The sequence below is a fragment of the Rhamphochromis sp. 'chilingali' genome, assembly GCF_963969265.1.
Source record: "Rhamphochromis sp. 'chilingali' genome assembly, chromosome: 8".
Taxonomy (NCBI): domain Eukaryota; kingdom Metazoa; phylum Chordata; class Actinopteri; order Cichliformes; family Cichlidae; genus Rhamphochromis; species Rhamphochromis sp. 'chilingali'.
Genome location: NC_137935.1, coordinates 29,423,560 through 29,436,272, shown reverse-complemented (window position 1 = coordinate 29,436,272; position 12,713 = coordinate 29,423,560). Strand labels below are relative to the sequence as shown.

Below are 12,713 nucleotides of genomic sequence, written 5' to 3'. Positions count from 1 at the left end.
TTTTCCTTCAGACCAGATGCAGCTTTCTGCACCATCTCTTCAATGTTCTTATACTTTAAAAATGTAACTCTCAACAGCACAACACATTTTCTTTCGTTCGTTCCTTCTTTTCAAATGAATGAATAAAAGTTTGGGCTCACCGTCTCCAGTTCTTCCAGAGCTTCTGTTTCTCCCGCGGTGCTGCTGAAGCTGCTGGTGCTGGAAGAAGAACGAGAAATGTTCTGCCTGCCGCCGCCGCACTCCTTCAGCTTGACAAATGGCCTGTTGAGGAGAACACAGAGGAGCAACCATGAGTAAAATTTGTACTGACGTGAAAAAGCAAACATTAAGCAGTAATGTTAAAGTATTAAAGTATTCTTTAGATAAAATCAGCTTGGGTCTCACCTTTCTTTGTTGGGACAGATCTCAGGTGAGCTCGGATTGGATGACGTCTCTGATTTCACGTCCTGGGACAGCAGGCAGCTCTCTGCAAACTTTTGGTCGCTGCATACAAAAAGCAAATCCGTAAGTCAAAAGGTAGCTGTTTAAAAAGACTGTAACTTCTGAATGCAGGGACCTTTAACCTACCCACGCGTGTGTTTGTCTGAAGAAGTTTCTGTGCTGGAGTGGAGACGGGGGAAGAGACCCGAGCGCCGTTTCACAGGGCTCTTCAGGGGAGACTTGGCTGACAGTACAGGAGGCTGCGGATAACAGAATAAAGAATTTGGCTTCTCTTAGTATTGCAGCACTTTAAAAATGTTCCCCAAAAATCCTCCAACATTAAATATGGATGAGTAAATGAACAAGAACCAAAGCTTTTAGCTCAAGTCACATCTTGCTGAAGTGAACTCACAGTGAAGGTGCTCTTTGTGCATTCGCTGGTGCTCTGCGGCAGACCTCCACCACTGAGGCTGGCTGGAACACCACCTCCTACACCGGGGCTTCTGTGACGGTGAGACCCTACCATAGTCTCCATGGAGTGGCTTCTGACCCGCATGGCTCTCTGGAGAAGCAGGAGAAAAGAGAGATGAGCTCATGATGAGGGAGAGGAGGAGGTTAAGGAGTAGAAGCAAGTAATGGAAACAGTGTGAAATAATGAAGTTGGGGGGAGGCAGTGTCAAGAAGGTGACCACAAGGGGGCGCAGTTGTCCAAGAAGAAGAGAAAGTGAGTTAGAGAAGAAAGAGTACTGTAACTGTGTTACACTCATTATTTATATCATTGGTTCATTGATGTAAAAGGAGTTTATGATAACTTCCGGTCGGTAACATTCAAATCAAATGTCGATACTTTTCCCACCTTTGCTATCTGCCTCAGCTATGACCAGCTCAAATTCACACACACACAAACAACATCATATGAGATCGTCTTTATTTATCATCATATAATTCCCCCACGTGCATTTACAGTGACACAGAAAGGTAATACACAGCAACTGCCACGACAGCAACAATAAGAGCGCCCCCTGGGACCGACTGCACAAACTGCAAAGCCGCCGTCCACAACGCCTGCGAAGAGCGATAGAATCAAATGATTACATTGGTTACACATTTTCGTGGCGACAAACAGAGACACACATTCAAGACGGTCCTTTTAAAGACACTCCAGCCTTCAGTGAGCACGTGCAATGGCGGTGTGATGGGCTAGAGAGATTTAGGTGGCTGGTGAGAGGAAGCAGAGGAGAAATTCATAAAGAGAAAGGCACAGTCTCATACAGATTTAGCGCCGCAGCGTTTTGCATGTTCACATGCTCACACTGAATACACACACACACACACACACGCACACACACTGTGAGTATAAGGTCAAAATTCTCGAGCACTGAGAAATCCAGGAGCGTCTGTGATAACAATGGTTTAACGCCTCAAGTCATCTTGCAGACCTGTGACATTTCGCTGACCTACAGCGAGCAAACCTGGCACTCTTGTGCTGTAATGACGGTGATTAAATAAATGTCACAGAGCTGAGAAAGGATTGAACGATGTACTTTTTGTCTAGGCTCATGTTCACCTTGAAGGACTCCAGCAGGCCTCCGTGTCCCCCGTTCTCAAGCTTGTCCTCCTCTCCGACCTGGCCCAGACCAAGCGCGCTTTGACTCTGTCTGTGCAGCTCGTCGTGGAGATTGTCCAGCAGCGCGGCTCGTGTTCGCCCCTGAAATCGGTTCACACACACACACACACACACACACACACACACACACACACACACACACACACACACACACACACACACACACACACACACACACAAGCAGGAACGCATCGGGAAAATGATTAGGGATGAATCGGCAGAGCGGAACGAAGGCATGCTGCGGTGTTTTGGTGTAGCTGTGCGCGCGTGTGTCACCTCCAGTTTGGCGAATTTGTCAGATTTGTAGCAGGCGTTTTCAGCATTGATCAGCTTTGTCAGCAGGAAGTCTCGAAACTCTGGGCCCTAGAGAGCGACAGAGGCGAGGAGGGAAGTTGATGAGCAACAAGGAATGGGGAGGGTGACAATGAGGAAAGGAAAAGGTGACCTTAACGATATACAGACAACAGTGCCTCAGCTCATTGTGCTGTGGTGATCATGAGCGTAAATGATTTAAAAATCCCATCTGCCTCAAATTCCCCCTTTTCATCCTCTTATTCTGCAGTGAGCAGCTTTATTATCGACTGAATGCTGAAACCAGTGTCTCTAATTTTTTTCTGCATTGGACTTTTGCTTTTGTGACAGAATCCTGAAATAAATCTTTCATCCTTCACTAAGCAATAACTTTGTAGAGATACTGAATACCTGTGACTGTATTTTCTTATTATATTACCTTTGGACATTTTCTCCATGAACAGGAAGTCTACAGCTTCTTACCTACTTTAAGATTGGCATCAATCTCCTAACCAACTCTCTGCTGGAAATCTAAAAAGTGTATTTTCACATGCTGCAGATACCTTTTACTGAAAGGCAATCCGTGCTGCAGGTCAGCGTATCATTTCCTGCCAAAAGCACTACTCTTCTTCTTCATATTGAGTGACTGGCTGCCAGCGAAGGATATCAGTTCATTTCAGTGAACTTTAGCTTTTCGTCAGCACAAGTCATTGGAGTCAAGGTCAAAAAGTTGACTCTGCCTGGTGTGTTTTTGGTAGTGTTTGCGTGTGTGTGTGTTATTCTGTCTGTAAACAGCTCAAAAGGTTTTCAAGGAACTCTGATAAAAACTGGGGGTGTAGAGACCTTGAAGTCCACCAAGGTCTACAATGATTTATTGACCAAAAAATGACAAAAAGCCTTAAAACTATTTTTTGTGTGTCCTGCAATGATATAGAAAGTACCGTTTGACCTCTTCTTTATGGTCAAATAAGGTCAAACATTCATAAAATGACTTTTACCTTTAAAACTGTGCTTATATTTGCAAAATACATCCTTTGTTTGTATTAGCAACATTTGGTAAATGATTCTAGTATATGGGGAATTCTAAATATCATTTTTTAAATATAATGTGGCCACATTTGACCTCTGACCTCACATTTCCCTTTGTCTCAAGTGAAAACAAATGACATGCTTAGTTAGAAATATACTGTAGTATAATATTATATATAATATAATAAGCTCTAATTCATTATGACAAGTTATTTGCAAATCGTACCTATTATCCATTATCTACTGCCCTGTGACCCTTATCTGATTTTTACTGCACTCAAACCTCTTAAAAAACAAAGAAAACAAAGTCAATATATAGAAAATATAATATTATTCCCTTAAAAGTAAATACTGCCCAGACAGCGAGCTGCCTTGGTGGCGCTTCTTTTCATACTGAGATCACATCTGCCGCTCACCTTCTTGAAGATGGCTGGGTTTGGAAGGGGAGGTCCAAATGAAGGTACATCTTCCCTCGCCGTAACAGACACCTGTCAGCATAAAACAAGTAACAGCCACATGTTACTGTGGCCACCGGCCCACTACAGCACACACGGAAGGAGAGGAAGTATTTTCCTGTTTGTACCTTGTATGTCGTGTGCTCTGTGCAGGGGTTCTCTGCCTGCACCAGGACGTAGGCGTGCAGGAAGTTGGAGGCGATCATGTCCGGAACAAACGGTGTGGGCTCTTCTTGGAAGACTGCGGCGACAATGTCGTTTCCTATGTGCCTTTTTCTTTGGAGCTGAGGAGGAAATAATTACCTCGGGTCACCAGTTTTTGCTATGTGTTTATTTTTGAACACTTTCAAAATAAGAGCTCGGGATATGGCTTCTAGTTCTACACTGCATGAGCCCCTGAATTCAAGAAGGGGTCATATGGTTCTCGGGAGGATTTTAGAGACTTCACATCAAACCCTCAGCGATGGCTTATATAAGAGCAATTTAGTTTTTTATTAGGATGGCAAAGCTCATTGTCACCGAGCACTTTAAGACTACAATGAAGGTTTAAAAAGAAAAGATATTAACACAAGATTTAATAACTGCCAGTGCAAGGCCCATCAGCCTTATCTCAGTGCTGGATTAGAATAAGAGGAGCGTGCTGCATTGATAGCAAGTCCATAAAGTCTTCATGAAAATTCTCCTCTGAAACAGAGGGGAGATTTTATTGTTTAGAGTTCATTAAAATAATACATTTGCATGATAGAAAGGCCAGAAAGGTTGTTAGATTTGTATTGTTGATTGTCATTTATGCTTAGAAATATTTACTCATATATGCTTAGAAGTGTATATAATCATTGGTGGATTGAAAGGATGTTTCATCCTAAAGTAACAGCTCTGTGTGTTAGGGAGTGCATCCGTTCTTCTAGAGTGTCCTTGGTATAAATCACATACTCCCTAGGAGAGTTTATCTTTTCTTGTTGATTTATGGTATAGCAAGCACATGTATATCTGTTTAAGTATAAGAGCCTTTTGTTAGATGGACTCAGACATCCTGGCACTAGCTTTAGGGAGGCTTCACATCTTGACCTACACACACACACACACACACACACACACACACACACACACACACACACACACACACACACACACACACACACACACACACACACACACACACACAGTATTCTTTGTTCACATGTATACCTATGTAAGACGTCATATGTTAATGACCCTATGCATATTCATGTAACCACAATAAAAGGAGTGCTATGGGGAGCCTGGCTGAGAGTCTCTGACGGAGGTCAAGTGGTGGGACGACACTTGGCTCCAGCCAGACACCTCCCTCATGCATGAGTAAACCAGAACCTTGTGTCTTGCTTTGCAGTGTAATTATATTGTCTTCAACGTTCCAGCGAATAGGGTTTATGCTACAAACCTATCAAAGGTCAGTGGTTTAACACTGTGTGCAGATTTTGGTTGTGCATCTGCTATTTTCACACCTCGTCCACCAAGTGCCAGACAAGATTTGACATGTGTCTTAGAATACATGCAGTTATGTGTGTACCCAAGTCATGCCCCCACTGTAATTTAGTGCGGATGCTGCTGTCAGAGTCTGAAGAACACTGAAGGTCACTCGTTGATGAAGCTGTTCATCTTTGGCTACTCATATTTTTTTCCCTTCTACTTCCTGTACACTGAAAACTTTAGAATAGAACATGTTTGCAGAAAAATGAGATTCAGCACAAAACTGAGAGCTCACTGCAGACACTAAAAGCAAAAGTCTCTGTAGCATTTAAGCTATTATATGGTATATACTATACTGGGGTGACGATTTGCTAATAAGTGATTTAATGCACGCCTACAGCATTTTAGGCCACCTAGTCGCTCTTTTACTCCTTTTATGAATGGATTTTAAAAGTTTTGTAACTGATCCGCCTTTATTTTTTTCTTTGTTTTTTCATAAGAAGCCAAAGAACATTTTATTTAGTTTTTGAAACCAGCTGAAAGATATAGATGACACAAGAAAGGTCAACTTTGTTCAAGTATTAACTTCAGATCAGCACCAGATGATCCTTTAACCCTAACCACGATTGAATCCTAACCCCCAACCCAACGATGGCTCGAAACGCTCCCTTTGTTGGATTTTTTCCTGAGTGGACATCCGCAGGTTCTTTTCTGTGTCGCAGGACTAAAACATAATAACTATGTGATTGATCACTTGCAATAGTAAACCTGGATCAATATTAATCATATGATGATCCAGGAACAACACCAACACCTGAATCTCAGATACACCATCAGCACCAGAGGCATAAAAGCAAGAATGTGCTCCTTTTAAAGTCCTCTTTAATAGCTGTGAGATGATCTAGTGCATTTAACTCAACCATTCTTCCAACAAGGGATCAAATCTGAATTCAGTGCCTTTGAATAAAAGCAATTTAATATTGATATTTCTGGGCTCAAGTGCCCCATTTGGCAGCTAAATCCACACATGCATTCAGTATAACAATAATAAAGGCAGAATTAAGCCGTGGTACCTGCTGAACATCACCCTCGGTGAAGGGAAGCTTAGTTGACACGTGGAACATAATCTCCCTCTGTCTGAAGACGGTGTAGACAGATTCAGACCCCGTCTGTCCATGGGACACGTCCAGCCCACCACGGAACCTGTCACAGGATCAGAGCGCTCATGTTCTCTGTGCAGCCTCCAGCCTTCACTTACAAGGTTCTGTTTCATGCATTTTACACATCCCGTCATCACATTTTAAGCCTAACTGGCTCCAGTGTCATTCAAATGTGATGTGTCAGCTACAATTTATAGTCTCCTTATGTAAAAGCAACAAGTGTAACCCTATAGGAGAAAGCTTGCGGCACCCCCCACCCCCCTACCTTACAATAAACAAAGCTCTGGTTACCTGTCCATGTGGCACTTTCTTTGCACAAATCTGTTGCACTAAGCAGTTTACCCATGTTGCATGCTGAGTCCGAAACAGCAGGACAAATTGCTCCAAGGTTACAGTAATTAAAGCTCGCCATGTTCTTCACTGTAATAAGCCCAAGGTTCCTTCTTTTTAGACTCACTCGTTTCTTTGCATTTAAATTTGACTGAATCCTTTCTTCCTGCCACTTTCTCTCACATTATTCTACAAGTTTTATGCCAGTGAACTGCATTTTACTACCCTCACCCTTTAAAATCTTGCAGTTCAACCGTGTCTCCTAAGATACTGAGAAACTCCTTGAAAGCTGGCGTCTCCTCATTGTTTCCAAATAGCTCCTCTTCTGATGTCTGAGGAGGAAAACACATACGTGCACATAAAGTGAAGGACAGACAAGAGAAAGATAGATGAGATAAAAGGGTACATGTAAAGTAAGCGGAAGATAATTAAAATAGCTCACCTGTCCAAACTTCTGGTAGATGACTCCGAATTTGAACGTGTTGTTCACCTCATGTTCATCGTAAGCCACTATTAACTGGGATCCCTGTACGTAAACAAAACAGAGGAAAAGTCGTACTTTCTTCCTATGATTATAAGTTGTACACTTTTAAAAAAAGAAGTGTTTTCCTTCTCTATAACACGTCTCCAGGGCCGGTTTTATTGGGTCCATGTTATGTAAGGCTGTCATGCAACAAACTGTATAGCGGCCCCCAGCGAGGGCAGTGATCCTGTTGCTGTCTCTTGCATACGGAGACACAGATGGTTTTTTTCCTTCCCTGAGGCACAGGCTGAAAGCATGCTCCATCACACTCCTCCATCAGGCTCACAGGAGGAAGAGGAGGAGGAGGAGGAACAGATCCATCAAATTCATTTTAGAGAGTTGCGGTATCATCAATCGTTTCTTGACTAATATGCTTACTGCGCAGGGCAGATGTTAGAGAGGCAGGAAGTAGGGGGTAAAATGTGACAAGAAGGACGTGTTTTTGTGGATAAAATTTTAGGAGGTTGAAAAGTTAATGAAATCTGATGTGTAGGGACAGGCAGGTGATGCTGGCAAAAAATAATTAAAGCTCAAATGTCTACAAAAGCCACGGGCTTTAAATAAAAGCCATCAAATATTTATAGATATGAAAATTCATGAAAAGTTATTTATGAACGTTGGTGTAAAGTTGTGGCAGCTATAATTAAATGTCCTTTCAGCTATACTGCCCCCCTTTGTGTCTCAGGAGACGTAAGGGACTGGTAAAGCTACCTCGTTTCAGCTTGAATGAATATTTGCCTTGGACGGAAGAGCTCAGGTCACACTGGGTGTGATGATGGTTGCAGTGCAGGAACTGAGGATGAACTCACCCGTGGGTACAGGACGGGGTTGAACTTCAGCCCTGTGGCATCATCACAAAAGACCTAACAGATGAAAAAACATAGAGAAGAAGGATTACTGTAAAGGAGCACTAATCCAATGTACCAGAAAATGTCTTAGAGATAATAATAATCAGTCACATGTCAGAGAGCAAAAAGAAATATAACAGGAAGGGAACAATTCCACTTCAACATTTTTTCCTGTTACCTTGACTTCTTTAATGCAATTTTTGTCCAGTTATTACTTGTGAGAAGTGCTATTCTGAAATAATACATGTGATTACGAAAGTCTTTCCTTCTCCCTCACGCTCAGGTGTTCACCATACCTCCCTGAATATGTGCCATTATGTTTTGATGTTGCTATATGTGCATGGAGACTGTCTGCCTTTAAACCTGGTGTACCTGTGAGCTCTATCTTACCTTGGCAATCTGTGGTACGCTGGGCAGCTGGTTGATCCCTGCTAAAGAGATCCTATCGTGAACTGTTTTGGTCCTCGACCTGCAAGAAGAATATAAATTGGTCATCCACATAGAGAAGGGATGTCAAACATAAGGCCCGTGGACTAAAATCGGGCTGGCAAAGACTCTGATCCGGCCCATTGGATGGCTTTGGAAAATGTATTGGAGGGCATACATTTTGGACTTTTAACTGTGTTTTCATAAGTTTTCCTACTGATTAAGAACTCATCTATGGCATTTCATAGGACACTAAAGTAATTTTGTGATAGATTAAAAAAAAACAAACAATTAACATGTCAATTTTTTACAGTGGTCCCACAGTTAAAAAAAAATGCAAAATGTGAATGAACAAAAACTTTATTTTATAATTACAGTACAGTCTGGGCAGGGAGCTGCGTAACTTTTTCTCTTATTTTACACAATTGTTTGTTGCACTTTAAACCCAATGGGGATTAAATGGGCAGTTAAAGTTCTTACACTGACAGAAATGGGAATTTTACTGGCCCCGCCCACTCAAAATGGGCTGAATGTAAAAGGACTTATAGGACCGTTCAAGAATTTGTTCCATCAAAGAGATTTCTAGTTAACTCCTAGTGTCCATGTAGTTCACTGTCCCGGTGAAATTTAAGGAAGAATATGAGGAAATGTGAACTAATCATTTTAACCAATTTCGAATTGAAAAAAAAATAAAGTCACTGGGCTCATTGACTCTAAATGTAGCAGTGCTGCTCATAACACTAGCATTATCACAGTCATCTGTCATAGAGAAGATTAGCAATCACCTGGCTACAGTTCTCTGTGCAACACCCACAATGGCTACGTAACAACAAAGCATTATGCTATTTGTTTTGCTCGCCCGTTAATCAAAATGTCACCAACTGTGATAATAGCAAAAAACATTCATCACAGAGCAACAAAATCATATGAAATTTGGCAAACATGGAGTGCACAGAGCTGCAATAAAACAGAATGGAGGCCTGGGTTATTAGTGTGTTTTAGCCATGCCAACAGTGTTTGTGTTTCTTTGGGGTTTTAGGTTTGTCGAATAATTAATTGGAGCTTGACTGTGGTTCAGACAGAAATGTCACAAAAATGTAGCGCAAATGTTTGAGAATGGCATTTGGGTCGTGTGGATGGATTGATTTTTGCCACAACATTTGTTTTAGAAGAATCTGAACTGGCACTAGGCCAGGACAGGTTTTCATTCATCCTCCTTTCGCTCTTATTATCACGCTATGGCAGGTATTTTTGGTTTAGCCCATCACTAACAGGAACATGAAGGAAAACCACATCAGACTTTAAATCCTGAACTTATAATATGTGAAGTGAAGCTACTGTTGCTGCCTTTGCCTGATTGTACCTGAGCATGATGCGCAGGAACTCCTGTCCCTCAGCCTCTTCGTGTTTCAGGGACATGATGAGGTTGCCTATGCTGCTGCCGGTGCAATAGTAGTTCATGTGCTCCTGGGTGTATGGATATAGAGAAGGAGGTAAGCGAGGGAGAAAGGTGCAGTTTAGACTTTAAAGACTCGCACTGCTTGGTACAAACTGACATGACTGCACTAACCTTGCCCAGGAAGTGTTTGCGGTAGGCACGGGCTGTGCTGTTGCACTCCAGACGGTAGCTGTGCCCCCCACCGGGGCTCATGCCCTCTCCTCCGTCTTCCTCCTCACAGAAACTAGATTCTGAGGAAGATGGAGTTCCTGCCGGTGCCTCCACATCTTCAATCCAATAACCCCCGAACTGGGGCAGGATTACCTGGGGGTATGGACCACCTTTCTCTAGGATCTTGCGTGTAACATAAACCAACATAAAACATAACCAACTAAAAAAGTGTGTGCTTTTCATGTTTTGCCAAAGGTTGCAAATGTTTTGCATTATGGCTGAGTGAAAGATGAGCTAGAAATGACTCACATCTTCTATCCGTGGGTAGGGGATATAGTCATCCTGTAAAAGAAAAGAGGACAGACATACATACACATATGCACACACCATCAGTAACACTTTTAACTTGTATGAAGTTCACTGACTTTTGCGACGGTGAAACAGATCCAAGCACATCCACAAACACAGGTGCGAAAGGGGAGCGCAGCTCACGATACTAAATAAACGTCGGGGCGATGATGCAACGCAAAATGCAAAGTCATCAGCAAACATCAGCGAGGGAGTGTGTTTGATTCAGTGGCCCCTGAGATTTTAGAGCTGTGTGCCTTTGGCACTGCTAGCCCAGCTCCAGTGTGACCTCTAAAATACTGCTGAGGCCTGTCTGCATTGTTGGTGGTGCAGGGCTCCGGGCAGCCAGTCATTTATATTCTGTGGCAGCAGGAGCCAGCAACTCTGGCAGGCCGGAGAGGATCAATTGACAGCTGGAGTTCATTCAACTTATAATCAATCTGATCAGGGGGTTATGGATTTTTGCACTTTGAAAGCCCTGAGAAAAGTCTGAAAAACATTCACGGGGTGTTCAGAATTCCTTCGCGGCGAGGAGTCCGACCACAGAGCAAAGCAGTGCAGCAATGAAGCACAGCATGCAGAATAAATGGTGACACACACAGACACACTAATGAGACCCACAGAGAAGATATCAACAAGTGTGTATCGAGTCACACCTTCCATTTTTTGGTCTCTTCAGCTTTAGGGACCTTATTAAAGTCCAATCGCAGCATAAGAGTGGAAAAGCACAAGAGGTCAAAAAAGAATTTAAAAAAATACAAGTTCAGTTTATTTGTGCAATGTTCCAAAAGGGTGCAGAAACATTCTTGTTTTCAGACTTCAGACTGTCTCATCTGCTGACAGGTGAAAACAGAGTGAGTCATACGTGCTAATATACTCTCTTGCAAACACAAACACACACACATGCACGAGCGCACACAGGTAATGCAGTCACTTAGTCATCTCCTCTCTGAATCCAGCTTCCACACACTAAGTGTTCCTTTCTTCACTTGTTATTATCATTTGTTGGAACACAGAAACGCTGAGGCGCAGGCCGAAGCCTTTTTTTTCATAGTATGCAGCGCAGTGCAAATATATGCAGCTACGAAAAGCCAATCTAGTACACACAGTAAATTGGCCAATTATGCTACAGGCCCAGTGGAACAGCTCATCTGCATGACTGAGAATAAGAGTGAGGAAATAAATGCATGTGTGCAGATTCACAGCTCTTAGCATACACACCACCACCACGCCACCGCCATCGCTTATACTGCCACCAATCATACCAAGAGTCAGGCAGAATTCATTTGAAGAGTGCAAATGCAACCCCGACACACACACACATACAAGTGTTTGCACACACTTCTAAGTCTAATCTGTAGTGGTTTATGTCTGTCTGAGTGCATACTGATGGAGCAGCTGTTGCAGTCAGCAGGGAGTCAGTGTCAACAGTATGACACTGATCAGAAAGAGCCTTCAGAGGCTTCGATTTTTGGTCATACAGAAAAGCCAAAGGCAGAGGAAGCAGAGAGAGGGGTGAAAATTGGTGAAGCTGACAAAAGAACAGGAAAGGAGGGAGTGGACCGGAGATGGGGAGCAAAAAAAAAGAAAAAAGTGACCTTCATCATCAGGAACACACTTTGAAAGCCTGATTCCAAACGTTCAGAGCCCAGACGAGAAGGTCAATGCAAGCTGAGCTTCAGCAAAGACCGATGAGCTGCCAGTTTCACTCTGCATACGTGTGTGACTCTTTGATCATCAGGCTGCTTAGGGGGTCGTCATCCTCTAGTTACACTTTCTAAATAACTCCAGTGATGTCCTCAATCAGGTTCTCCCTCACGCTGACTTACCATCTCACACCTTGTCTCCTCTTACATGACTTACTTCTTACTTCTATTCTAAACACAGATGCTATTTTACATTGTTTTTGACTCAGTCTTACACGATGCTGTGTTTCTCTAACTGTAAATAGACCACACGGCAGTCTTACTTGCTGTTACTGATACTGTAAAGAATATTTTCAACAGTGGATCAATTCGTATGTGGTACAGTGAATAATACTCACTGCAATAATCAGAAAAGGCTGCGCACATGAGACTGACCTAAAATGAACTACAGAGGCCGACAAGTCAGTCAATGCTCATTGAGTTTTTGAGCGCCAGTAGAGTCCCACAGTGTGGGGGAATATCATATTTCAGGCTTTGGATGCAAAGAATTGT

The 12,713-nt window shown here is 42.7% G+C and overlaps 1 protein-coding gene across 5 annotated transcripts in view; it reads right to left on the bottom strand.

The window, feature by feature from the left end:
* rap1gap2a (RAP1 GTPase activating protein 2a) overlaps nucleotides 1-12,713 on the bottom strand; it is a gene marked incomplete at its 5' end in the record, with an annotated part of 112,025 nt that overhangs the window by 5,631 nt on the left and 93,681 nt on the right. For 4 of the 5 annotated variants that reach the window (XM_080888280.1, XM_080888282.1, XM_080888281.1 and 1 more), the window contains 16 exons: nucleotides 141-261; nucleotides 385-483; nucleotides 568-680; nucleotides 833-982; nucleotides 1,988-2,128; nucleotides 2,324-2,410; nucleotides 3,784-3,855; nucleotides 3,951-4,106; nucleotides 6,345-6,474; nucleotides 6,993-7,093; nucleotides 7,204-7,287; nucleotides 8,094-8,147; nucleotides 8,523-8,601; nucleotides 9,922-10,025; nucleotides 10,129-10,350; nucleotides 10,477-10,509. In XM_080888280.1, coding sequence (XP_080744406.1) covers nucleotides 141-261; nucleotides 385-483; nucleotides 568-680; nucleotides 833-982; nucleotides 1,988-2,128; nucleotides 2,324-2,410; nucleotides 3,784-3,855; nucleotides 3,951-4,106; nucleotides 6,345-6,474; nucleotides 6,993-7,093; nucleotides 7,204-7,287; nucleotides 8,094-8,147; nucleotides 8,523-8,601; nucleotides 9,922-10,025; nucleotides 10,129-10,350; nucleotides 10,477-10,509 — 1,746 coding nt within the window. Of the gene's footprint in view, nucleotides 1-140; nucleotides 262-384; nucleotides 484-567; nucleotides 681-832; nucleotides 983-1,012; nucleotides 1,486-1,987; nucleotides 2,129-2,323; nucleotides 2,411-3,783; nucleotides 3,856-3,950; nucleotides 4,107-6,344; nucleotides 6,475-6,992; nucleotides 7,094-7,203; nucleotides 7,288-8,093; nucleotides 8,148-8,522; nucleotides 8,602-9,921; nucleotides 10,026-10,128; nucleotides 10,351-10,476; nucleotides 10,510-12,713 lie in introns of those variants that run through there. The other variant, XM_080888284.1, reaches the window with a different exon arrangement.